We start from the raw sequence: 26,996 nt of genomic DNA, 5'->3' as shown, positions 1-26,996 counted from the left end.
CTCATTCCCTGCTCTCTCCCAACATGCTTTTCCAGTAGGTCATGTCAGTCTCTTGCCATTTCTCACCCACTTGCTGAGCACTAAGCTGAGGTTCCCCTCAAATGAGCAAAACTCCAAAGTAATTTGCCTGGGAACAGGGAGCCCAGAAACCATGGCTGGGTACATAAGGTCAGAAGAGCTTTGTGCTTCACAGGGAGTTTCATGGATCCCTTTATCATTCAGCCACAACCCACCTGAAGGTCATCCCACAGCTTTCTGTGGCTGCCACGCTCCAACAGCAACCACATCAACACTGTCTTGCCAATATATTCCATCACACCCATATCCACCCCTTTTGCCTTTCATTTATAAAAGAAGAAATACCAGACCAAGCAGAGACTCTTCAGGACTCCACACAAGATGTTCAGGGGTGAAAGAAAGGATTTTGGTTGGATACGTGGCTCATGCCTGCTGAGTCTGTTACTTTTATTAAGTGGAAGAAGCTAAAAGTCACAAGTCTGTGGGTTGTGGCTGGTTTCTTTTCTTCCAAAACACTTTAAGCACGAATATCAGTGCCTTGATAGCTTAAAATAAATCACTGGAACTGTAAAATTACTTTGAGTATTGAATCTTCCAGAAGCCTTTATAAAAACAGGCTAAGGAAACTCGCACATCCCTTCCAAATGAAGCAAAATAATGTACAAAACCTTGGCTAAACTATACTACACCCAATACCATTCATATAGGAATTGCCAAAAAGCAATGTAGAAAATAAGTTTGAATCTTAAAAATGTTTTTGCTAGACACTAGGTTTTTACACTAAATTAAGTGTTGATAAGTTAACTACAGAACCTCTTGGTCAGCTCCTCCCAATTATCCGAAATGATGATGCCATAAGTAGAACACCATTTGCTGTTGTTTCAGAAGAAAAAGATGCAGATTAAAAACATGCAGCACTTAGAAAAGAAAGTGGTACAAAAGTCCAAAATCAAAATGACAATACTGAGTTTTGGCATATCCTTCAAAAGCAAAATATCCTTCTACCTTTGGACCTATACATACAATCAAATCTAAAGCTTGGGACATGAAGCAATGGTCAGTACTCTTTTTAATTTAAATATATTGCAAACAAATTATGTGGCATCATCCAATACAAAAGCTGCATCCAAGAAATTGTATTCCAGGAGAAAAAAAAGCAAGGCTAGAGACAGCATATCTAAGGGACTAAAAATATTTGCTTTATTTTCAGTTTTCTTCTCAACAGGTTGCAATAGAATATTATACAAACATCTTATCTTTTCTACTCCTCACTTTCCAAATACTGAGATCAAGATAAGTGAAACACACAAAAGCTTTCTTCAAATACATCTTTCCATATCTATTATTATAGTACAAACTGAGTGGCTACATTCTGGGATTGCAATTTTGTTTTTATTTAGTGTACATTGTGCTACCTCTGACAAAAATGGATGTTCTTTGCTTGTCCTACTGAACAAACATGTACCATCTCCTCTGTGCAACATCTGTAGGTAACTAGTCAATAGAAAAGAAGAAATGCAATAATTTCATATTTACTGTGTCTTTCCTAATCTAAAAAACCTCTTTGTAGGCAATGGAACCTATCCTTAACAAAGTGAACCAAACCTCAAAAGCTCAATACAACATTTCCTTTAGTAATGCATCAGTTGCATAAAAATTACTGTCAAGCTCAGGCAAATGTAAGTTAACTGCACAACATAATGATATATAAAAGTGGTAACCTTTCAATAGAAACCCAGTTTTTCCAAATAGCACTTTTTTTAGACTAATTCACATAAGGCACTTAGGGTAATTCCTTTAGTTACTCTGAGAACCATAACTCTTGACTCTTGGGTAATTACTTTACAGCGCTGCAAAAAGTATCAAGCATTTTCTAAATCCTGTCTCACTCAAAAAAAGAAAATCCTTGGGGAAAATACCATTGTATACACTTAATCAAATGCAACTCTCCTTGTCAAGAAAAGGCAAGAGTATCACATTCTACCTAGGAGGGAAGGAAAGAGGGAGTGACTGCAGGAAGTGGAAGAGAAAGATTTTTTTTTTTTTCCTTATAGAAGAAAATGACCATCAGTGGTCATCAGGTGGAAGACAGAAATATTTTCTTTAGGCAGCTGACCAAAACAAAATGTAAACAAAAAAATGGGTTTTTTTCCTTTTTGCCTTGACTTTTTTAATTTTAACTACACATAAATGGTATTCTTTTCCTGCCAGTTCGATTATTTTCTGCTCCTCCTTTTTTACTCTCCTCAGATGAAGTGGTTTGATTGGGGTTTTTTGGTTTGTTTTTTTAAACACTGTGCTAATGAACTGGAGTGAACCTAATAAAACCAAAGAACATAGAAACAAAAAATCTGGAATATTGCCAACATTAATTTTGGCCAGTATCCTTATCAGAGTCTCACTAACTGAGCTTAAAATCATTTATGCCTTGAACATTTTGGATTAAACTCCACTGTACCAGAGCGAACTCACAAATTACAACATTGCAGTTTCAGTTTTCTGTCTATTCTTTGACCATTTTCCATGGATACTTTTCAGATCTTGTTTTAACTACCAAGTGTTTTAATATTTGTTGTAGCAACATGATAATGAAAAGTATACAAGTCATTGCAATCACATAAGTCTTCCAAAAATACAAAGACAGGATTTATTCCAGTTGCAGAGGAGTCACATCCTCAATCTCCAAGCCAAGCTTTATGTTAGGCACTAGGTATACAGCTTAGAAAATAACTGTATAATGGAAATACTGAGAAGCTCTTTGCCATAGCATCACTGGCAATAAAAATACCCAAGATTACAAACAGTATCATCATGTGAGCATTCCAGGCCAGCCTATAAATAGAATTCAGAAAGAACTGGCCTCACAAATACTGTGCCTCAGTTCAACGTGTATCTGCTAAAAAAAACCCAAATATGTTCAGTAAAGTAGGTTCCTCTGAATTTTGTGAAGTACCTATTTACACATCCTATCTCTTTTATTTGGCTGATGATAACTCACAATGGACTTCTCTGATGGACTTCTAAATGAACAAGTGTATACTTTGTATGTTCATGTTACCAGTATCTGATTTACCCATGAATATGCATATATTTCTGGATAAATCCCTACTTTTCTTGATAATACCATGTCTAAGAGGCTATCTTGATCAACATCAAGATTAGAATTTATGATTCAGTAATTAATTTAGGATTCCAGCCACACAAGCAAAAAGACATAATTATGAAGAGATCTTAGGGAAAAGATGCTCATCTGCAGCTACCTAGACAGATGATAGAAATACATATTCAGAAAAAATTCATTTTTTGTACAAGAAACCGTATTATTTCAATACCGTTAATTATTTTTCCAGACAGAACAGGAGAACAACAGATTCATACTAATGGTTACACCACGTAGTTATACAATAGAGGGAGTGGACACATTCCTCAGGTAGCACATCAGTAGTACGCAGCGTTTCAGAAACAATCAGAACTTCCTGAGAGATAATGGAAAAGATAATTCATAGATTACTCAGGATAGGCTTATTCATTTTGCTTTGCCAAAAAAGGAAGGTGTTGGACAGTCTGGGAAAAAAATGACAAGTTACTTGAAAGTATTAATGACTTAAAAGTTTATCAGTGGCTGTAAATGTCAATTTTAGCACTTCATGTGGATATAGCCAAAGAAAAAAATACTGGTCTGGTGTCTCTGCAGCAAGTCGCACACCCTGCTTATTTTCTATACTTCACCAGCTTCTGTAACACTGTCTCACACACCAACCACTTCATTCACTGTAACAAACCAGTGACAATAAAGTTGAAGGGAGAAGAACGAAGAAAAGAATTGGATTTAAACACATCATTAAACACATGGGCATTAATCAAGCTGCCCATGCCGAGCACTTTAAACTTCTGCAGACCTGCTAGTGATTTCAGCTTGGCACAGGAGCAGGCATAGCAAGGAGTGCTCTGAGCGCCAGCCCCTCCCCTGTAAGGCCCAGAGCAAGCTATTAAGTGTAAACTGAGAAAAAAGCCTCCAACATAACCACGAAATACATGGAAATCTCTTCAGATCAGTAACAATGCTGAGACAGTGTCAACCAGCAGGATATCCAAGCAGCACTGCACATACACCATAGTGCCAAGGAGGGTGGGAGTTCCTGCAGAGTCTCCTCCTGTTCCCATCCCTCTCACCTCCAAGCAATAATCACTGACCTGGCTCCTGACCATTCTGTGGTTTTGAATGGAAGCTGCACAGAAAGAAGAGCTCAGTGTTTAGAAAACTAGGTGCAACCTTCCGCAAACAGCTTCCAGAGCATGAAGTGGGCAGGTCAAGGAAACCATAACTCTGGTTTTCCTTCTTCAGTCATTAGTAAGTTTCATTTATTTACCATATAGCACTAAAGATTAAATTTATTAGACAAGCTATTAAGTGTAAACTGAGAAAAAAGCCTCCAACATAACCACAAAATACATGAAAATCTCTTTAGATCAGTAACAATGCTGAGACAGTGCCAAAAAAAATTTGCAGCATCCTGGCACAATTTTATAATCTTCTGTTTAGCTGCAGTTACAGACCTGCTTCAGAAACCTAAATATTTATACAGATACTAGAAATAAATAGAAAATACTCCCAGACAGAATAGGAAACTCAGTATTAAAGACAACTAATTAAGTCTCTGTTATAGACAAAGAAGTGTAAACAATAAATGGTTTTTGTTATTGACAGAACCATGCACAGCTTTTAATAGAGTATCGGCCAATTATTCTTGTAACTACATCAGTTGATTACTGACTCTATTTAAAGGAAATAAATAACGGGAATTTCAAAGTATAGATTTTATTCCTGACTAGCAGGACAGATCTCTGCCATTACCAAAAAGTGCTCTGAAATACAGAGAATGTATGTGAGACAGTTTTAGTTTCCAAGTTGCATGTTGAAACAGGAATGTGCTCTTTTGTTCTATTTTTTTCCCCTCATTTAATCATAATGAAGTCACTTGTGACATTACAACGGTTTCCAAAGCAACAGTCCAGTTAGATGTGATGAACAGAAGATAAGGGTGTGTGGGGAGAGCTCTGCAACTCACTGGTCATCTTGGTGGGAAACCCAGCATTCTGCAAAAATCATTCTGAAATTCATAGTCTGCAAGAATGCCTTCACATAACAGGATCAACATTAAAGAAATACAAGGTGAGAGAATACAAGGTGAGAGAATGGGTGTTTTTCCAAAATACATGAAAAGAATGTCTAAATCAGCTAGTCTGTTCCACAGGGAGAACTTAAGAGTTGCAATAATGTGAATGATAATCCAATGGCTGGCTAGACACATCACCCTTCAGTACTTGACTACAGGATTTCTCAGGAACTTAGAGAAATAATGCTTTATGAATCCTGAGCAGAAAGGGTAAGATGTAAGTAATAACCTTAGATCAACTCAGGTACGTATGCCAAAGAGACACTGTCAGAAATAAGAGAAACAGAGGATTGTGCCTTGAAAAGCAGGAACTTCAGCATGAGAAATGCAGCCTGAATCCATCCAGAGATACACACAGTCATAGTTCTATAGACAAATTCACCTTTAGGGGTTTCACGAGGTGTGTCTGCAATCTTTCAAAACAGAGTGCTTGAAATGCCATGGATTAACCAAGTCATGTGTCTGTGTCCTGGGGCATGTTACATGTATATACTGCACATTAGTGCTCAACCCACAGCACAAACAACAGCAAAACTGCACACTCAGCATCATTTGAATACATGAGGCACAGGAGAAGAGCTCTTCTTTCTTACACTGTATTAATACTTCTCAGTAATTTATAGTTTTTCAAAGATTCTCCTCAGAAAAAACAGTGGTAAAAATATGTTGTAATATTCTCCATCAAAGCACTTGCCTTCCTCATGAAGGAACAGCCTCAAAGTAGCATTTGAAGGAACAATTACCAACAAAAGTAATTGCTTCCTTATTTGTATTTTCTAACTATTGGCATAAAAATTAACCAGGAGTCTTGCCTCAATAGCAGCCCAGTCCTTGAACCAGTCTTCCAGATCTTTTGTACCCATGAGTTTCACATTTCAGGTCAAACATAACACTAAATTACAGTAAAAAGGAAGCTCTGTGGAAATGCAGCAAACCTGTTACAAAAAAGTGACACAACTCAAGAATATTTACTATGCTAATCAGAGGCCTAGAAAAAAACAACCCTGGAGATTGTAAATTTCTCTGTTTTAAAGGTAGAGAAACAAACAGAGAACATCAGGAAAAGGTCTAAGTTCTGAGTAGTACAATGAGTGCTGGCACACAGCATTCCTGCTTCTAAGAGTAATTCCAACATAGACAGACACCTACCTGTAAAACCACAGGACCACAAAGGTGTCTGCATCAGATCTCAAAACAGCAAGAACTTCAATTTAAAGTTGCATTTTATCTACTTCATGCTTTGGGACAAACAACAACAATGGACTTATGACGGCACCCCTGGTAAACTTGGTATTTTGGCTAGTAATTTTCCAAAGGAATAAAATCCATGTAATGCTAATCCCAGGAAGCAGTTTAGTACACCAAAGTAAAACAATCGTTACTGCATTATGAGTAGCCATCTCCTAGTTAAGCTTTCAGAGGGACAAATAAGCAAACAACTTAGAGAGATTTTGGAAACGCATGTTTTTATTGGGGGAGCCAATAGCAGGGAAAATAATACAGGAAAATCTGGGTGAAATGGTTGTTTCCAACCAACTCAGCAGCTTAAAAGTAGATTTTGCATACCTAAAATCTCACTAAGCTTAATCTTGGCCGATTTTAAGAATTGTCTCAAAAAAGTTTTTCTTAAGAAAAATTCATTTCTAATAGTAACTATATTCCAAAAACACACCTCACACATGAAGAAAAAAGGGAAAAAAAATCACATGAAAAGAAGAAACTATACTCTATACACTGTCTATGCTTCAGCCATCTGCGAGTGCCAATTGTATTTTCAAGGTCAGACCTGAGTTGTTCACCACAATAAAATATACCCCAGATTTCCATGAATGAAAGATTATTGTTCTTACACATCTTAATTTGGTATCAAAGCCTGGCAATTAGGCACATTCACATAAAACCAAAGTTAAAATGTTATTCCTTGACAGTAGCTCTTCTCCAGAAGGGAGGCACAGCATGGCAACATTTGACTGTCTCTGGTACTCAACAGCAGCAGACACACCTACACCCAGCCCACCTTCACTCTTTTTTCGCTGCCAACAGCAACACGAGATTAACAGTGGAAGAAGCACTAAGAATTCTTAAATACCTCAAGCTTAGAAATATTCTTCCAGTATATCACCCCATTAACCAACTTATGTGAGCAACTGTAATCCAAAGCTGTTCCAAAGACATGTTCATTTCATTTTACCTGTAGGTAAAACTGTGTGAGATGCTGGAGATTCTGCCTGCTGCCTACAGTGAGGGGAGCCCTGGTGACCCTGGCAGGGAACAATGAAAAAACCCTCTGCCCTCCAGGTTTGCTCAGTGGTTTGCTTTACCCACATCCTGCAAAGGGCTCCACAGTCAAAGCAATTATTTATGGTTTGGTCTCCTCCATGCCATAACCCAGAGAATAGTTAAGTCTGGAAAAAAGCTTTAAAAAAAAACCCCAAACAACAGATGTGTTTCTTCAGAGAACAAGTTTCAAATGTTTTTGCATTCACAGAAAGTCAAAACAGACAACTACTTTTGTGAACATCTTTTTTCCAAACTAATTCCTGAAGAGCTTTTAAAAGTCATCTATTCTTCATCACTGTAAATTACTTCCATAATCTCAGAAAATTGTGATAAGGGATTTACAGCAATTTTCCCTTTCCAATAGCACCAGTGCCTTCTGACCCAATTCCCACTAAATCACCTCATCTAAGCTTCAATTTGTATCACAGGATTTTCCTTCCAATGCTAAACATTGACCATTCTATTTACAACCTCCTGCAGCCCCTGTGTGAAACCTTGCCTCTGTTCTGCATCTTTGCCACTAGCTAAAGAAAAAGAAAACATTTTCCAGCAATTCTGTCCTCCAAATCCAAGCCACTGATGATTCTAATTTATTGTAACTGCACATATTCACTATCTGATCCATAAACCTTGTCTCTTTACAAATACATCGCTTCCTTCTTGAAGTAAGTTTATTATTTATTCATAAGGTGCTTGTCTTCACATCACAGCAGTTAATAATGTTCAGAGAAATGTAACATTCAGGACTTGGTCTTACAGATACTCAATATATCTTAATAAGTACTAGTAAATGCTTTACTTGGGATCTCTATTTAACACTCCACCGTGGCACAACAGAGCAGCCATTTATCTTTTGCACTGTGATGGAAACTATTACTGCCATCTGTGCTGACTCCAGCTGGTATAGGACTAATATAAAATTCTGTTAGCTGCTCTGAGCTGCTTGTTCAGCTGGCAATAATAAAAGTCAAGCTCATTAACAGCAGTCTTGCATAGCAAAGTTTCTGCTTACCTCAGAGAGACGACTAAGCATCTCCATGAACCTTTTCACCATTGAAAAAAACCCCATGACTATTTACTTGGCACCTGTTTTTAATAACAATCACAAAAAGCCTCACAATTACATGCTGGAGTTTTTTTCAAATATGCCTATCAACTGAGCCAAAATTACTTCAAAAACAAAAAAAAAAAAGAAAAGCTGCTCCATCAAGAAAAGCTGCTCCATCAAGGCAATATACTGCTTCCTGTATACAAACCAAAATAAAAATTTCCAAAATCAGAGACCTCTTTAATGCTATTAGGGGCAGCTGAAAAATGAGCATGTCTGAAGTAAGTGTTAAGGAAACAATTTTTTATCACTCAACCATCACTTAATTGCACAATGATTCAGACTTTATATGTCATTTTATAATTTAAACAGAGGAGACAAACTACTGGATTGCTCAAGCAATCTGTCATCTTAAATATACACTGGAAAATGTTATGGTCCTCTGCTTGCAAATTGCAGAATTTTGGGACTACAATCTAGGAGATAGTAAGGATGAAATTTAACAACACTTGTAGTGGGCTTTCCATTCTCCCTTCTCTCTGAAGTCACAGCAACTTTACTGTAGGCATCAATAAGCACCAGCATCAAGGAAACATAACTTGAACAGTTTTAATTTATCTTATGAAATGTACAAATGCAGTAGAAATTCTCTTGTGAACTGTTACCAGCTTTTGATTTTATCATGCTTCCCCAAGAATTTTCTTTCTCACCTACACATTTTGTGAGAAGCCCTCTTGACACAGCTCAAAATACACAAAGCTCTTTTATCCTTTGTGCTCCTACAGCTTCTGTCCAAAGCTGTACTCATATCAGTGGTCAGCCCTCTGCCTTCGAGTGACTCCAATTTTGCACATTTCAAAGTCATCCCCAATTCTTATCTTTCATTCAACTCCTGTGCTCAAATACACAGGGCATACAAACACCAAAGGAAAAGTTATTTTTAAAAGGTGTTCCTAGCTGATAGGCATGGGCAATGAAAAGAAGTTAATTGCCACCATGTATTTGATGTTTAGTAAAATGTGTTATCACAAACTTTCTCTCAAACCTGGGAAATCCCATACTGAGACTTAGAAGAAACTGTTCACATTTTAAAAGTTTTCTTACTTACTATAATTCTCTTGATTGACCAATATTCCACCCCACCAATATTCCACCCCACTAGCAACCCGAGACACAGTATTAAAGAAAATTTTGCAGGTGTAGTTCTTAGTGCAGGCCTTGAAGACTGAAGATTTTTCTGTGATACCAGAAACTTGGAAGATGGTAACCACCATCCCAGCTTTGTCCAAACAGCAGGAGGTCAAAGTATTCCACACTTCAGAAAGGATACTGACTTGTCTCACCCACCATACAATCCAGAAACAAGAGAAGCACAGGGTGATCAAAGGCAAAAGGAAACACCTATCTTGTTTCCTCAAGTCAGGAGATATGTTCCTTCTTTCCTTTAGCAGTTTCTTCCAATAACAAAGTAAATGCACTTCTGTCCTCCCCTTCCCCACCCCAAATCCTTCACTCGACCTGAGCTTTCTGCTATTAGTCTTTAGCACATTATGAAACCTTCTGTTCCTTGTATGAAATTATCCATCTACCATTAGCAATAGTAAAATACCTAATTTTTATTCTTTTTATTTAAAACCTAAGTATTACAGCTGAAAAAAGAATTAACTGAAATAGAAAGATCTCATTGATACTGACAGGCTCAGGGCACAGTATTAAACAGCTGAAGGAGAGTAACTTCTGATGAAACCATGTGCAAGGCACTACCTGATCACACTCTTGAGTTCAAGGTCAGTTGTTCATCCAGTTCAAGTTAATGGTCTACAGTTTCACTCACTTTTCTGTGGAAAAGCTCTGCAACTTTCAGCAGTAACTTATACAGTGCCTCATTTCAAAAAGACAGAAGTAAGAAGGTGCATGGGAGAGATTTAACTACTAAACTAAAGTAATCTGGCCTCTCATCAATTTGTTGAATTTCAGCATTCATTCATATCTTGACCTTTTAAATTCTTAATGTTCAATATGAAAAAGCATCCACAATACATATTTCCTCTTCAGAAACTACTTCAGGTTGGATCTGCCATATGCAGAATTATTAGATCACAACAGACATTTTAATCATCTTACCTCTCAAAAAGAAAACCCACAGATCATAATCTGATTTGACCTGTTAATTACTTGTAATTGATGGTATCTTTACTGAATGAAGACAGCTGGAACACTTTGTTCAAGAAAATTGGGAACATGATGAAAAATATCCTTCTGACAACAAGAACATGCTCAGAAGTGATTAATCCTCACCTGTTTTTGAAGTCCCAGAGAATTAAGTGCTCAGAAAAGGCAATTCTGACAAAGGGATGGAAAATAGGAGCTATTTGATGTCTACTTTAAAAACATTACATCAAATATCATGTAAAAAGAAAAAAAATCAAGCCCAAACTAAAACCAGTAATGCACTGTTTTTACAGCACTTTAAAATCACAACTGGTATGCAACCTACAGAGATCTACAACTTATTACTATATTGGCTCACTAAAACATCTGGATTCTTCTTTTGGTTTTTGACTTGTAAACTTTAAAACTCTGAAAATAAGTATTTAAGCTTTTGCGGCCTTTGTTACCAAAAAAAAAAAAAACCAACAAAACCAAACCCAGCTCAAATGTAAATTTAAGAGAAACATTAAAAATCTATTTTAATTTTGAATCAAGCCTGTCCCATTCCCCAAAACCACATTTCACACAAGCATGCCCAGCCCAACTACTCCTGTAACTCCTGTCACATGCTTCACCAAACCTCTGATCACCAATTTATTCCACGCGTTGCTCTGCACATAAACACTGCAATGTGCTTGAAACAAGTCCTAGCAGGTTTTGCTCTGAAAAATGTCTAGCTAGGATTAACAGCTTCTCTCTCCACAGAACTTGTCCAGTGAATTTGCAGTGGCATGCTGGCTTTGGCAAAATTACTATTCTCATATTCAAAGCCACTAAAAGAAAGATGGATACATCTACTCTTTTCTACCACAGCAACTGGTCTTAAGCTCCAAGAGATACAGTGACAGGCAGTACAGACACAATGAACTGACAACAAGAAATAGGGCGGTAAAGAATCTAGCCCCTAAAATTCCACAGGGCTATAATAATTAACAAAAATTGATTCTACATCTTTTCAGGTTCTATCATAGTTTAAAGGTTGTACTGACAAAATCAACAACTTTGCCATCTACTTCCTGACACAGTTTACTCAAAGACTGCCAGTCATCATAATCACCTTCCCAAACTGACTTCCTACACTGTGCAACTCTCACATTTGTTGACAGCAGACATCACAGGAACTCTGACTGGCAGCCTGCACGGCGTGCTGCTGTCAGAAAATACTTTTTTCCTTACACAATTTGTTTCTCTACACGCGCTTTGACATTTAAAAACACGTGCTCGAACAACATGCAGTATTCCCAGTGGAATTTTACCCAAAGCCTACATACAGCTCAAATATTTAAAGATATGATAATTCTTCTTTCTTAAAAACTTGTTCATTCTTCTTTAACTCCTACTGGAATCTTTTTTCCCCTCACTGGCTTCCACCTAACAATACCCCATCAAAATGATTTTGAGCTGTGATCTCAGATTGCAGAGACAGGTTTCTCTTTTTATATTTGTCTACATAGAGTGAAACACTGCTATCACACTGAAAGGCAGAAGTTTTTTCGAAATATCTTCCCACTGCCATTACCTGTGAGGATTTTAGCCATGTTGCAGATTTATTGTGCAGGTAAAACACCCAGACACTGAGTCCAGCCAGATTTGGGGTGGGGGTTTTTTTGTTTGTTTGTTTGTTTTTTTTTTTTAACTCGGGGCATAAAGCAAAGCAAAGAAGTGGCAAAGAGACAAATCAATGCCTAAAAATAGAGAAGGTGCATGGACCCTTTCATGCAGAGGAAAGTGCCTGATTAGGTACTAAAAAGGGCCCAGCTTCAGCACTGATACAGTGAGCCAAGGAGCACTCCAGATTAAGAGAGAGGGTTTGAGAATGGGAGAGCCTGTACCACCCTGCAGAAAGGCAGAGGCCTTTTCACTCAGCAGCAGCATACTAAGCACATCTGCAACATGAAAAAAGTTATTCCATTATAAGATTTGTCTTATTGCAGCAGGAAAAAAAAAAAAACAAAAAACCAAAAAACAACCAAACTCTAAATTACACATCTTACAATCAAATCAAGCTGTCAGGCCTGACATGTTTCAGAGCAGGAGAAGGATATTTACCAATTAGCATACAATAATATAAATACAAATCAGTTAATAATGTGAAAAAACCCCATCCCTGTCAATGAGTACTTGCTATAAGGGAAGTTACTCAGAGGAGTGAGACACAGAAAGCAGACAAAAGAGCTGAGACATGAGTGACACACACACTCTACCATAATCACTACAGATGATTAAATGTAATCAAAGCTTCCAATCTGGAGTAAGCAGCAGCGTGCTGCTGGGAGTTGCTAACAGCATTCAAGCTCTATTCTGAAGCATCGTCATTTCTGGAAATAACACTTTACATGGTATCTTTAAAGAGCATGGAGAATGCAGGTAAAAGGTCAGGAGAACAAAGGGAAGAAAAAAAGGCAGAAGTTAAACTTGAGGAGAACAGAAAAAAGCATAAACTTTATCTATGGATCTGCTTGCACAGAAATTACAGTACTTAGTTTAGCTGAGTATGTTTAAAGAGCCTGCAGGGTGATAAGTCAGGCCTGGCTACTGGGCCCAGATCCCTGCATGCTGACCCAGAGACTGCAGGAGAGCCTATGGCCTGTGCTGGCACCCACTCAGAGGCAGCTAAAAAGGGAATTTTGGGATTCTGCACCAGGATATGAAGTGTTCACCAGTGATGCTGTACTGCAGCTACACAATGGAAAGTCTCCTTCACAGAAAGAGAGAACCATGAAAAATGTATTCCACCCTGATGATTGTTTTCCTCCTGATACTGCAAATGACTGTGCTTTGAAATTAACATTCAGCTCAATCAGTAAGGTCAACAGGTGTATTTAAAGTGTATTTAAAGCAATCTGTGAGTGTTACCCCACTTTTTGGCAAAGTATCTCAACTACTTCATTAGTATTCAACAAAATATTTTAAATACTACTTGACACAGCTTTATAGTTCCATTTAGAACCATCTGTGTTGCATTTGCACCCAGCTCTACCACTCATGATGGGAGTAGGCTGAACCACTCTGGAAAAAGAAAATCCCAGATAACAGAGTGTACACTCAGAGGCATGTTGTGGTATTGCATGTTGAGGTATTCCCAAACACCAAATCAACACCATGGTGTCCATTAGATATCTCTATACAGCCAGTCCTCACACATGAGTTTTACAAGACTCCTTATCAGTTCTGCCTTGTTACCTGCACACGTGCTCATCCTGCACTGCACCTGAACCAGGAGAGCAGCAGTGGAGGCCCACACCCAGCTACCTTTTGCCCTTTCCTGTCCCTGGCATTGCTTTTGACTCCAAGACTGCCATAAACACCAGGTACAGAATGGGCAGCACAGGCTGTGGAAGCTTTGCCAGACACCCAGACAGCGGGAGTGCAGCACTGAGTCTCCTGATGTGACTCTGCACATCAGGGAGGAGCTGAGGCCCCACAAAGCTTATCAGCTAAACTTCCACGACACTGAGCCGCAATTCTTCTGTTTCAGGAGCTGCAACTCAGCTAATTATCTCTGCCATAAATAACCCACGGCCTAAATGATCTACCCAGGGATCTGCCTGCATAGTGAATAGAGTTACACAAAACAAGCAAGAAATAAAGCACAATTACATGTGGTCTCCCAAAAAGTTGACAAAAATTCTTAGAAGAGAATGAGAAGCCATTTATTAAGGAACAAGAAAGGCTCTGAGGAAGCAGATCAGTCTGAAACACCCTGAAAAGTCATATGAAAGGGCACACAGGTCCTGAGCTCTGATAAGGATTGCATTAATTAGGGAGCAGCATTAATGAGGTCAGCAGTTCTGGGTTAGTAACACTAGGATAACAATGTGAAGGAGCAAAGTAGGTAAGGAATAATACTGCAAACAAAACTCGGGTTTGAACACAGCATTAAGCTCAAAAATTAAACGTTTATCACACTGATTCTTCAGTGTAGCTTTCCCACTTCAACCATCATCACTAATATTTTAAGTCAGAGCAACCCTCAATTTTCAGTGTAATAAGGAATCAGCTGTTTCCTTTTTTGCCTACATAGCCATTCTACTAAAAAAAAAAAAAGACATGTTGTTTGATCAGTAATTCCACACCAGCCTAATTTATTTTCATCTACTACACCTGCAAACTGAGACATGAAACTGAAGGAGCACACTACAAGAGAAGCAAGCAGCAGCTAAGGAAGTTATCCTATTTCAAACAATTTCGATTAACGGTACTTTAAGAGAAAAATACTACAAAAATAACCCCAACCAACCAAAAATGCCATAGGAGACCAACACAAAGCAGCCTTTGCTCCTTCTGTTAAGAGGAGAAGTTCTGCAGGGAATTTATAACTTCTATTTTGGAAGCAAAGTAAAATGATAATTACAAAAGTATTTAAAATATTAAACAATTCCACCATTATTTGGGAAAAAATGTGCAAGTTTCCTAGTCAAATCAAACACTTACTTTGAGCTCACTAAACTCTGACATTGCTTGTTACAGCCACTAGTCAACAGGCTGTCAGACTCATCACTTCCAAATGTTTCTTGAAATTAATGAAATTAGCTAGATTGATTTTAATTTCTTACACAACAACTGCTTATTGTCAGTATTTCTACTTTGTTTCCTTGCTACACATTGCTAATGAAAAATTCCTCACTCAAAATTCAGTTCTGCAATTCCTTTTATAATATCCTGTTTCAGAGTCCACAAAGACCCAGCATTTTCTTTCCCTTTTCCATCTGAGCAAAGGCAAGTTCATCTGCCTCTCTTTTTGGAACCATGATGAAGAGGCCCATAGCTTGAGAAAAACATTTGAACCATGAGATCCTTCAGAGTCATCCTACAACAACCTCCTAGACAAAGGATGACAGATTAGGATCAATTTGATTTAAACAGGTTTAAATAAAACTAGTTTCACATCTTGGTCATGTGAGTACAAGAGTGTTTTCAAAGTCTATTTGATCTATCTTGCACATGAGCCATGGATTTCTTCCTCATTCAGGTAAGAAATTCTGAAATAGCCACCAATAGTACAGGTCAAAAGAACCATAACTAGAAAATACACATGTTGCAAAACACTAAGGGCATTCAGCCTGCTCAGCACTGCCAATCTGTATTTCTTGGTTTCAACTAGCCCAAAGTTGCAAGAGGACATCCTGAAATTCCAAACAGAGCCACATTCCACATTCCTCAGAGCACACACATAACTTCTATCTGTGAGTGCAGATGGCAGCAAGGACAGCATCAGCATTTCTGACAAAAAGAGTGCCACTGTCACATTCACACTGCAAAACTGAAACTTCAAGAACAACTTGAGAGGATGCAGGATGCCCCAAGGAGCAAACAAGGAAGGAGAGATTAGACTGACTTCCATCCTGGTTCAGTACTCATCCACCACACCCTGCTGAGAACTTGAAAATAGAACTGTCAAGAGCTAATTTCTAACTTTCACCATGTGGAAGTCAGACATCTCCCTCTTCCAGCACCCAGCAATTCTGACAGTAGAGGAATCCAATCATGGAACTGCAATGCTAAGAGAGACAGAAATCTACCAAGTTTATTAAAAGATTCAAGTTACTGCTCCATTGAAAGGAACCTGAGGAGAGCACTTGAAAGCTCATCCTCAAACACACTTCAACATCCTTTTGATGGACACACAAGTTGTCTCCCATTAGATTACTTCACAGTCAATTTTAAAAGGTTCTCATCCATGACATTTAATGTAATAAACAGTAAAAATTCAGTGTTAAAATATGGATTATAGCCATGCACTAAAACATGCCATGGACTTAGCTACAATGTTATAAACACCTCAAACAATAAACATTCTAAGGACTTGGAAGCTCTTAACAAGGAATCTACATGCAAGCTACCCAGTGTTCAATGGTCTGTTTACAATAACTGATTTTCCTTTTTGTTTTCAACTTGGATCTCAACCAGAACACCCATGAAGACTAGTACCACCCCAGAGAATGCCAGGTTTTCAGGAGGATGAAAAGAAGCTTTTTTTTTTTTTTCAGGGGGCTGAGGGGAGGCAGGAGAGGTTGTTGGTTGGTTTGATTTTCTCCAACAAGTATTTTAAGGAGTTTCATCATGTTGTTGGACAAACATTTCTTCAGCTCTCTTCTGCTTTTCACTGTCCTGGTTCCCAAGTATCCTTTGCCTATATATTCAACTACATCAGCAGCAAATCGATTAGCAAGCCATCTCTTGGGTTACCTTATGTGTCAGTTTCTCTGCAGACCCTGAAGCAGCAATTCTCAAGGGCACTCCTATCAAAAATGCATGTACAAGCATTAGTTTTACGCTGGAAGAATTAGAACTATTCAAAAATTCCTTCTTTTTAAATGTCATGGGCACTATGAAAAGTACTTGTCTTCCAGAGAGTTTGCTTCAGAATAGCATATCTGCTGTGGACCCAGAAAGAAGCTCCAAAACAGCAAAGTTTTGGGATGATGGCCCATTACACACTTAAAACAAAACTTCCAGAACCATATGTTTATCTCAATGTAATAAAACAGCAAAGTGCAGGAGGTCTGCAAATACATTTTGCTCTTACTCCCTTACATAACTGCAGAGGTCTCTTAAAAAAACATATTCAAACTCAACTACTTGTTGCTGAGCATTCAGAGGATACATAAGTAATGCATTAATGTCTCCAGCTACATATAGTGAATAAATGAATATTTCTCTGTTTTACCAAATAGCCAGTTTCTATTTCAGTCTGATTTTGCTAGATAAAATTATCTGAAAGTGTATTTGAAGTCCAAAAGAAATTGAGAAGTATCTCAAAATAAAGAATGACAACACAGTGTGACTGGAAGGAAAAAATACAAAAACTCATCAAAATGTTTAGGACTTGCATCATTCAGGGAGGTGGCACTACTGAGCCAAAACAAGTCTGGAGCACTGCAGACTCACTGTGTATCTAAAAACTCACATTGATAGATGCTGACAAAGAAACTTTCCAAAGCAGAACAGGACGCTGCTCATTCAGGGCCATAAGGCAGCTTTGCCAGTAGAGAACTTCCACCAGCTCTGTGCCTCCACTGGAATGCTCTGTTGATTTATCTTTTGCAAAAGCTTGTCAACTGTAAAACAAGTCTGCACTTTTGAATCACAAAGTAAAACTGAATATAAAGTAAATATTCAACAAGAATAAGAACTCTGAACTTTTAAAAATTACATTGCAGCCAGTGCCAGTAAGCATACAAGTCAATTTATTTGGCAGATAAACTGCCCCCTCAACCTCACACGATCCTTTTTGCTTCAGCTCTGAAAGAATCAAGTTTATGAAAGGCTACCTCAGCTACATTGGACATAATTTCAATAATGAAGTCAGACAGAAAGTGGAAACCACATGAGAAGTATCAAATCGTCCAGTTTCTTACCTAAGATCTGCTGTTCCTTGTCATCATGTAAGAATTATTGAGCAAAACAGACTGTTCCACATACTAGTATTTAACACTAGAAAAGTTATTGCAGTAGTTCAAGAAACAGATTCAGAATTTTGAAGCCTTACATTAGAAGAAAATATAATCTTGGCTGGAGGCTTTCGTACACTATTTAATTGGGTTGACATTTGTGTTTGAAAAGAGACTATGGAATAAACTGAAATGTAAGCTTAATAAATAAAATATTATGTGTGTTTTTTTCATTGTATTTGTAAGCCTAAAACATTCTCTAATACAAAGAAATTTCAGGAAAAAATATTCAAGTGTTGACATTTTCAGCGATGTGTTTTAAAAACAAAGCATCGAGTTACTTTATAGAAAGTTTACAGTTCACAATACACTCTGGCACTTTTTGAAACATATGGAGCAGTATCTCCCTAAGTACATACAGAGATAAGCATGCCATTCCAGCCACAGCAGCTGCTTTGATTCATGTTTATGAAATGCTTAAAATTCTTGGAATATACATACACACTGCAAAAAGAAGATGCAGTGACACCATGAATCTCCAGTCACTACTAGCCCGCTGTCTATGCTGTTACTGAGCATGAAGAGGCAGCAGCACAGGCTTGGTGGAGACCAAGAGAGTTTTTAAGAAACAGCTGAGTAGAGAAGCTGCTGCTAGCACACAATGAGCCTCTCAGCACCCAACTGCAGCATCATCATTAACCATGCTAGGTACCATGCACTAACACAAGCACCCAGAAATGTTTCAGGCACATCTTTCCACTGCTCTGCTGACTGATGCACCTCAAAATAAGCGCTGTACCATTAATAAACACCAAAATATATTCATGGGTTAACTCATCAAAACAGAAGTTGTCGTATAAATTTCTGTCCTGAGTTATAACACTTAAATAAGAAATAAGTCACTATAGGATGATAAGCTGCTAGGGACTTCATGAGGGGCTGTGACTACAGATTTCCCTATGGTGATCCAAGTGAAATGAGACAAAACATTCAAATTACCTCCTATTGAAAAAGTTCCCCCTTACAAGCCATTAGCTTCAAATTATCCAAAGATGATGCAGGAATATTTCTACAGGATGTCACTATTTAGGATGTAACAAAATGCCAAATTAAGGGTGTGGCTGGTAACTACAAAATATACTAGTTAAGGATATGATTATGAATTTATAGATGTTTTGATGGCTGAGGGTTGGGTTTTTTAACTAATAATTTTATATTAGAAGGCAACTATCATAAAAAATGGCCAGAATTACAGATGATAACACTAACCAAGCACAACATTATAAGAAAGCCACTTACTCACTTTTCTCCCAAAATGAGAAATTACATAAAGGGACACTCTCCTCTGGCATTGAAAACAGCTTGTGTAACTCCTGCTCTTCATCAACATGGATATCTTGAGCTGAAGTCATTGATTTTCAGCTCCTGTCAGCAATGCATTTTTCTGGTTGACCTTCACTTCTAAGACAACTTACTGAGCTTCTCTATCAGCCCCCAGCAAACACCAGTCTCAAGCTTCACAGAGAAGAACCACAAAGGCACACACCATCAAGCTCCATCAGACCTCACACTCTAACGACCAATTTCACATGAACATACAAAGTCAGGTACTGGCTCGACAAACTTATGGCCCTTGTACTGCCTCTTGTAACACAGAGAGCAAAATTAATTCCAGGCAAGGACACAACTGTTTTAGTTAACTTGGTGCTTTGGGTCACAAGTTAATTCAAGAGTTGAGTCCTGTGGTGCACATCATTGCACAGCAGGGACCTTTTTGTTGTGGGCTGCACTCACTGTCTCCAGCCAACACTTAACACTTCCTTAAAGAGCCTTCTTCAGTCTGCCACCAGTAACAGAAAATCTCCCCAAATATCAAACAACCAGAGAAATTACTCTGTTAAGCAAGAGGATCTGCACAAGCTGTTGGCATCTCGCTAGAGCAGGCAGTAATTGTTTCCATTAATAGATTCAAACCATGCCCAGGGCAGGCCAAATAAGCAAAGGCACTGCAGTACTTTCTCATCATTAAGGACAGTGTGTCTGTGCAGGAGACACTGGCACTGCAGCCAGAGGCAGCCACCACTACTCAGTCTGCACCAGAGGAGCACAGAAGTTTAAATCTGGTAAAGTCCCAAACACAACAGCAACAAGTGCATTTGTCAATTTAAAGATTTAGCTCTAATCTTACTACTAGAAGTAGCACCATGCTGAATGCCTGAACAGCAGCTGCCTGCCTGCACATGCTGCCCTGCAGGCCTGATAAGACTGAGAAGGATTCGCTTTGTCCCTGACGCTTTGTGCCAAGATTCACGCCCCAGCTCTGCTGGCACACAGAGCTGCACGCAAGGGCAGCTGGTGTGCACTGCTGCTCCCTGAGCTCAGGTTCTGCAGCACCAGCGCTTCTAAAGCACTTCCTGAAGTACCTTGAATCTAACCCACACCTGGGTTACACCATGTTTACAAGCATCATTTAACTCTAATTTTTTAACTATCAAAGTACAGTGAATTGGAAGTCTGGAGTCTTACCACGTGCACATTTAATAAACCTACTAGACGCACAACAGAACAGAGAATCTTGTTTTCAAAACAAGACAACTGTTTACACTAACAGGGTAAGGAGGCAAAAATAAAACTTTTTCCTTTAGGCCTTACATCCCCCCAAAATGGACAAAAATCCTCCTCCATTTCAAGAGAGCTGCAATTTTTTAAAATTCACATTTCATTTCAATAGACAACATATTCAAGGTGTAGTGACTAGTAATCCAGAGCTCAAAAACACCCCTGGCTGCAGAAATAAACATATGCACGCACAGCTGTACCTTCTAAACACAGTAGCTAAGCACATCCATAGGCCTACTGATCTTTTTACACATACTTTCCTGTCCCACAACATAGGTACTTCGAACATAGCAAAAGAGAAAAACTGGGCAGGTTTGAAGCTGCACCTCATTCAACTGTGTTCTACTCAGAAATATTTGAACATAACACTCAGTAGTCCAAAAGTACAGAACAGCTACAAAGCAACAATTGCCTAAACATGGTCATTCAAGGAAGAGTTTTCCTTCTCCTCAAACGTGCTATTTTTATTCTGAAATTTTGCCAGCTACAAACTACAGGCTGCTTACCCGTGATCCCAACAGCTTTCAACAGTAGTTTCCTCTAGGAATCACACTTAAAGAGCAAATCACAAGGTCCAATCAGCAGTCTGGATTTTATAAACATATTAAAATAATGGATGTTGCATTTACTCACAGTTCAGGCCACCTCATGAAGAACCAAGAACCGTACCATACAGTATTTTGGGCTACAAGTCTGTGTCTCATTGTGTTCCAAATTACACGGAATTTTAGAACAGCAGTTTCAAGGAACTGCATCTAGTGTTGCATCTGAGGCATGAATGGATTAAAGCAATGCAAATGTAGCTCCCAAAATGACATTTTTCAACCACACATAATTCAAGAGAAGATATCTTCTCTGCCAAGGTTCAAAGCTAACAGTTCACATCCTGAACACTGATGTCTAACAGGAAAGTTACACAGGTCGAAGTCAGATTACTTTTACAATTTCCTGCAAAGATAAAAGTTGCTGTCTTCTACTATTTTATGATCCACCTCTGACAGGTGATAATTTGAAGTGCACACATCAAAGGCGTGGTCTGGTCAGTCATTCCTTCAGATACAGAACTAATTAGCAGCTGTCCTATTTCAGCTTCCAGAAGTTTCAGTTTGAAAAAGTTGCCATTATCATGAAGGCCTCCAACAGCGCTTTTCTCTCACCTCTGATGCTACTCAAAGCAAGATATCCATGAAGTACTGCAACCACCAAGGGAAGGACTGTGTACTAAAGACCATCTAAAATCATGTTCTCTCCAAAGCAGAAGGTGCAACAGCTGTTTTCTGGAAACAAGAGTTTTAGGACAAGCTGCCTAGGGATGAAATCTGTGCTTCAGATATTAATCTTTGAAAGTATTATGACCTACAAAAACTAGATAAACTCAGAAACACATCTGTTCCCAGCTATTTATTTTATTAAAGAGCTTAAACCCATGAAAAAAACAAGAAAGCCCCCATGTATTGTGGAATCTTCAGTCATTTAGCACTATAAGAAGAGGGGTTTTTTAAGTAGAATTGGGCTTTGGTGCTACTTGTCTTATCACAATGAGGATGGAAGAGGACAGAACAAACAAGTCACAGCGTGGTGGGGTTTTTTTAAGAGTTAAGACAGGCAAGAAAGATACTTTCAGAAAAAAGTGAGATTTTGAGTTCAGCTCTACAGCCAGGATTTCTTATTTTCTGCTCTGAGATTTTTATTAAGGCAAAGTTTGCAACAGGCTACTGTGCTCTAATAGAATGAATTGCCCAATAAACGAATTTGTGTTTCAGTTAAAACTACAGATGAAATAGCATTTCAGTTCTACTGTTTCCATGGTTCCTTGTTTATTTCTGTCAAGACAAATATTTTGCTTACCAAAGGAAAAATCATGCCATGAAGAACTGTTATCAGAGAGCTAAAATAAAACTTTTCAGATCCTATGTGTTAGAAAGTGTAGCTGAAAGGAAAGGAAGGAAAGAAGGAAAACATATTTTAACAATCAGAAACAGAGGAGAAACCAACCCAGCAAGACCTCATTTGTCCTACTGAAAAATAACATCCGTAATGTAAAGTCAGATCTTTAGTAGATATAGAGATGTGAAATCTCTATTGTAAAAAATTACTCAATCATTTTGCAGGATTGTCTGTGGCTCTGTAATTATCTCATAGTTACATTTTAATACGGCACCTTGTTGCCAACAACCAAATACAAACATTTATAGCAGGACAACAGGATGTATTCAATTTGCTTTGAAACATAATACCCATTTCTAAAAGACTATAAGTTACAATAGGGGTTTTTTCTGTGAAGAGAGTACTTTGAGAAAGGAAATTCAGGCTGCTAGGTAAAAACAGGAGAAAAATCAGAGCTCCCAGAAACTTTCTTCTTGGGAAGAAATGGCAATCTATATTGGTTTGGGAAGGAAATGCCTGAGAGACATGAGTGGTAACTAAAAGAACACACAAGTACACTTCAGCACATATAAAGGAAACTACTGCTACCAGTAAAAGCAAAACATGGGTTAAAGGTATGAAGTCCAACAACGAACTTCCAATACTTTGCCAGCACCAGAGATTATACCTGATAGCAGTTAATGAAAACCATTCCTTTTTGAACTCTGTCTCCTATTATTTCAGTTGATAAAGATTTTCCTGTGCCTTTCAGACTCTGACTGTTCAGTTTTACTATGTTCTGGTTTTCCTCCTTCATTAGTTTAGAACACTGGAAGTCATGTGCCTGTGGGCAACAGCAGGCCTGCTGCTTATAAAAAGACAGAACACTTGCATTCAATAACAATTACTATTTTGTAGCTGTGTTTGTTACTGTGTGAGTGCTGTGTGGTCTAGCAGTTAGAAGACGCAGTCAGAATCCTGTTCTAATTTATGGTTACAACTTTACCTCTAATACATAATGAAAGTTGGACAAATGACAGCACTGTCTGGGATTTTAGGACTTTTACGTCACCTGTAAAACTAGCATTACTTGCCCATCTAAAATCCTTCAGAACTATCCTTAATAGTGCCTAAAGATTAATTAAAATAATGCAACTGAATTTAGATTTAATTCAAAAACTCCGTACAGCCTAGAAAAAGCTAGTAAAATCTGATTTAACTAACCTTGGATGCTCTTCCAAGAGCAAATTTTTATAATTTTATAGTTATTAAAGAGTTACCTAATTTTACTTTAGAAAATTCTGTCAGTAGCTTTTAAATTATATCTGAGAGAACAAAGCAAATAAAGAGCATGGTCCTGAATTCTACTCCCTACACCCTATAGTCTCTTGGCTTCAGCTGAATTAAAAAAAGCAGCCCTGGAAACCAAATTTGCTTTAGAAGGCTACTTATTCTTATTCCAAAATGCAGCACAAACTTGTACTTCCATTCAGCTAGAAAAGGGAAATTTCCATATAAAAAGATAAAACTCAAAAAGAAAAGGTAAGACTAAACAGAATATTAAAATAATGCATAGAATAGAGAAAGACCAATTAATCACCCTAACAAATTAAATCATTTTTGCAATGACATGGTTGCTCTGAAAGAAAAATCCAGTTAAGCTATATAAAAACAAGCTACACAAAGAAAACCAAAAATCCGTTTGACATCTCTAACCCTGCCAAGGCATCAATCCAAGTACAAGCAGCAACTACTCAGCAATTCAGAGCCAGTTTATACAGACACTCTATGGTGGGCACACACAGAAGAACAGAATCATGAGAAATTAAACTATTTATATTGAGTAAAAAAAACAAACCAGCAGTTAAGCACTGAAGGAAAGGTGAGGATGTTCAGGAGGCCCTGGAAAGCCCATTTGGCATCTTGACAGGTTACACACAATGTCTGCCGTTAAGCAGGCACCCAAACTGTGTGTTTGCACTAACGAGAGTTACTTCTGATCAGTATTTCGGCCTGTTCTTTCCACTAACACATCTGGCAGTTGTTTCAAACACACAAGTTAGCAGCCAGCCAAATTCCAGCCTCACACTGAGCTGCAGGCAGGACAGCAATCCCTTGCCAGCACAGCTGCCGACGGTGAGGTCGCACACAAGCGTCACAGCTCACCCATAAGGCTCCTGACATAGAAACAGAAGCCAGTTCCCAACAAGAAAATTTATATATTTTATAGATATTAAAGCCTGATAAACACAGGACACATAAGCTGTCAAAAGACAGTCACTGCACATTCTCACTGAATACCTGCAGGCCAATGTGCACAACAAGCAAAATTGCCCCATTACCAGATCTTCATTAAACTACCTGGCTCTTAGTCTCTTGAGTCTATTGAAATAGTGATTTTTTAATCTTATTTTTGGTTTCGCTTTATAAACTGTATGTATATTTTATATTTCATGCTTGTCAATTCCACTCACTTTGAATCTTTTCACACCAGTGCTGTGATAGAAGCTATGTACACTCTTCAATAAACTCCTGTTTATTGAAAAAACAAACAAACATACATTCTAAAACAAAATAGTTTTTAAAAAACCCCAAGATTTCCATTTCACAGATGAGCTGCTAAGACCCAGAGAGGCAGCACAACTTATAGAAGATCACACAAAGATCTTTGAAAGAAGCAAGAAACAAACACAGATCTTTCATGATGCAGACCAGCACTTGAGCTACAACAGTGGTTCTGAAGACAATGCAAGTTGGATCTAAAATAAACTGGTGTGATTACTGCTATATTCTAGTACATGGGTTAATGTGAGAAGCACCTTCACACCTTGGACATGAAAGAATACAAAACGTCTCAGCCTTTTCTGCTGGAAAGCTACAAAAGCATAACACTCTGCCTTTGCAAAAAAATTAATATTCTCACACTACATTTTCTTCATAATTATTATGAACTGAGTAAAAACTAATTTTTTTAAAAGGCTTAAGTACTAGGAAGGTGCTAGGTTGAAAATCTCTATCCCCATTCAAATGATTTCTCACTCCTTGGCATTAAATGCATTTAACAGGTCAATTGAACTTGAGCAGTCAACAGGTAACCGAGCAGATAAGAATACAAGGTAACTGAACACACAAGCATACAACACAACTATTCCCCTTGCACCTCCCTGTCTTTCCCCATACTCCCTCAAAGGAAAGAAATCTTTTCCTGTTCTGATCTATTTTTACAGTCTAGTGCATTGGTATTTTGGATTTTTTCCAAGGGTATTCTTTACTGGGGCATCACAACTAAATGCCAGATTTCAAAATTATTTTAGCATATTCTCATAGGCTACTTCACAGAACAACACTGAATTAATAAAGGATCTAGCAATTACAGCCTTTTCAAATGCAAATAGGTTAAAGCCTAGTAAACAAAGTTACATATTAAAAAAAAAAAAACCATCAGTAGCATAAAAATCAGATTCTGCTTTTTGTTACCCCACAGGTTACACCAAGTTGTTAACAGCCTACACGCAAGGGACATTTCTGAAAACAGCACACACAGTCTAAATCCTTACCTACTCAACAGTTTCTTTTTTGAGCAGTCAGTCAAGAATCAACTTCCAGACCCAGGAGACTAACAGGGATCTTCTGTCTCCATACCGGGTACCTCCGACTCCCCCAGGAAGCCAGGTAAAGAAACTACCCTATCCTCCCACGGATGCAATCCCAACGCGGCAGCCCCGTGAGCGCTCGCCTGTCCTTCCCACTGCAGCCCCGAAAAGCACCGAGCGACACCCTGGGGACCCCGCCACTGCCCTGACAAAGCCAAGCGAGGCGTCTGCGAGGGCGAGGCGGAGGAGCCGGGACTGGGCTTCCACTCGGGGCACGGCGACTCGGGGTTTTACCTTTCTCCTTGCTTGGCGTTGGAAGGCGGCGGGTGAAGCACGGTCTGGTTCCCTTCCATCTCCACGATGCACTTGGTATTCAGGTCCAGCTCTGCAAGGCGACACGGCGCGGGGCTGTAGCCAGGGCGAGCGAGCGCACCCCCCTTCTGCCTGCACGCCGCTGCAGCTCGGCCCCCGCCGGCTCCCCGGGAGCGAGGGGCTGGGCCGGCGGGCGAGGGGGCTCGTCCTCCGCCAGCCCGGGCAGAACGCGGGGGGACGCCGCGCCCCGGTGCCGCCCCCGCCCCGAGATGCCCCCAGACCCCGGTTACCTCTCTTGTTCATGGGCCGGACCCTGACGGCAACTTTCACCTTGGTGTCCGACATCTTCCCCGCTCCCGGGGGCGGCGGGCGGGCGGCCCCGCTCAGCGCCGGCGGCGGCAGCGACACGGCGGAGCGCCAGCGTCCATGCCGGGCCGGGCGCGAGGGCGGAGGGCCGGGGCAGGCGGGGAAGGCGACA

At 39.0% G+C, this 26,996-nt stretch overlaps 1 protein-coding gene across 3 annotated transcripts in view; it reads right to left on the bottom strand.

The window, feature by feature from the left end:
* The window catches only part of KIF13A (kinesin family member 13A), a 104,921-nt gene extending 78,005 nt beyond the window's left edge, over positions 1–26,916 (bottom strand). For all 3 annotated transcript variants that reach the window (XM_058044934.1, XM_058044915.1, XM_058044925.1), the window contains exons 1-2: positions 26,809–26,916; positions 26,501–26,591 (exon numbers count right to left, since the gene is read on the bottom strand). In XM_058044934.1, the coding sequence (XP_057900917.1) occupies positions 26,501–26,591; positions 26,809–26,863 (146 nt within the window). In that variant the 5' untranslated portion in view covers positions 26,864–26,916. The remainder of the gene's footprint in view (positions 1–26,500; positions 26,592–26,808) is intronic.
* Between the last annotated feature and the right edge of the window lie 80 nt (positions 26,917–26,996).

This window comes from Melospiza georgiana, chromosome 1, assembly GCF_028018845.1.
Source record: "Melospiza georgiana isolate bMelGeo1 chromosome 1, bMelGeo1.pri, whole genome shotgun sequence".
In the NCBI taxonomy this organism is placed as follows: Eukaryota; Metazoa; Chordata; class Aves; order Passeriformes; family Passerellidae; genus Melospiza; species Melospiza georgiana.
Note: the sequence above shows the minus strand (reverse complement) of the source record. Positions and strands in the feature narration are given on the sequence as shown.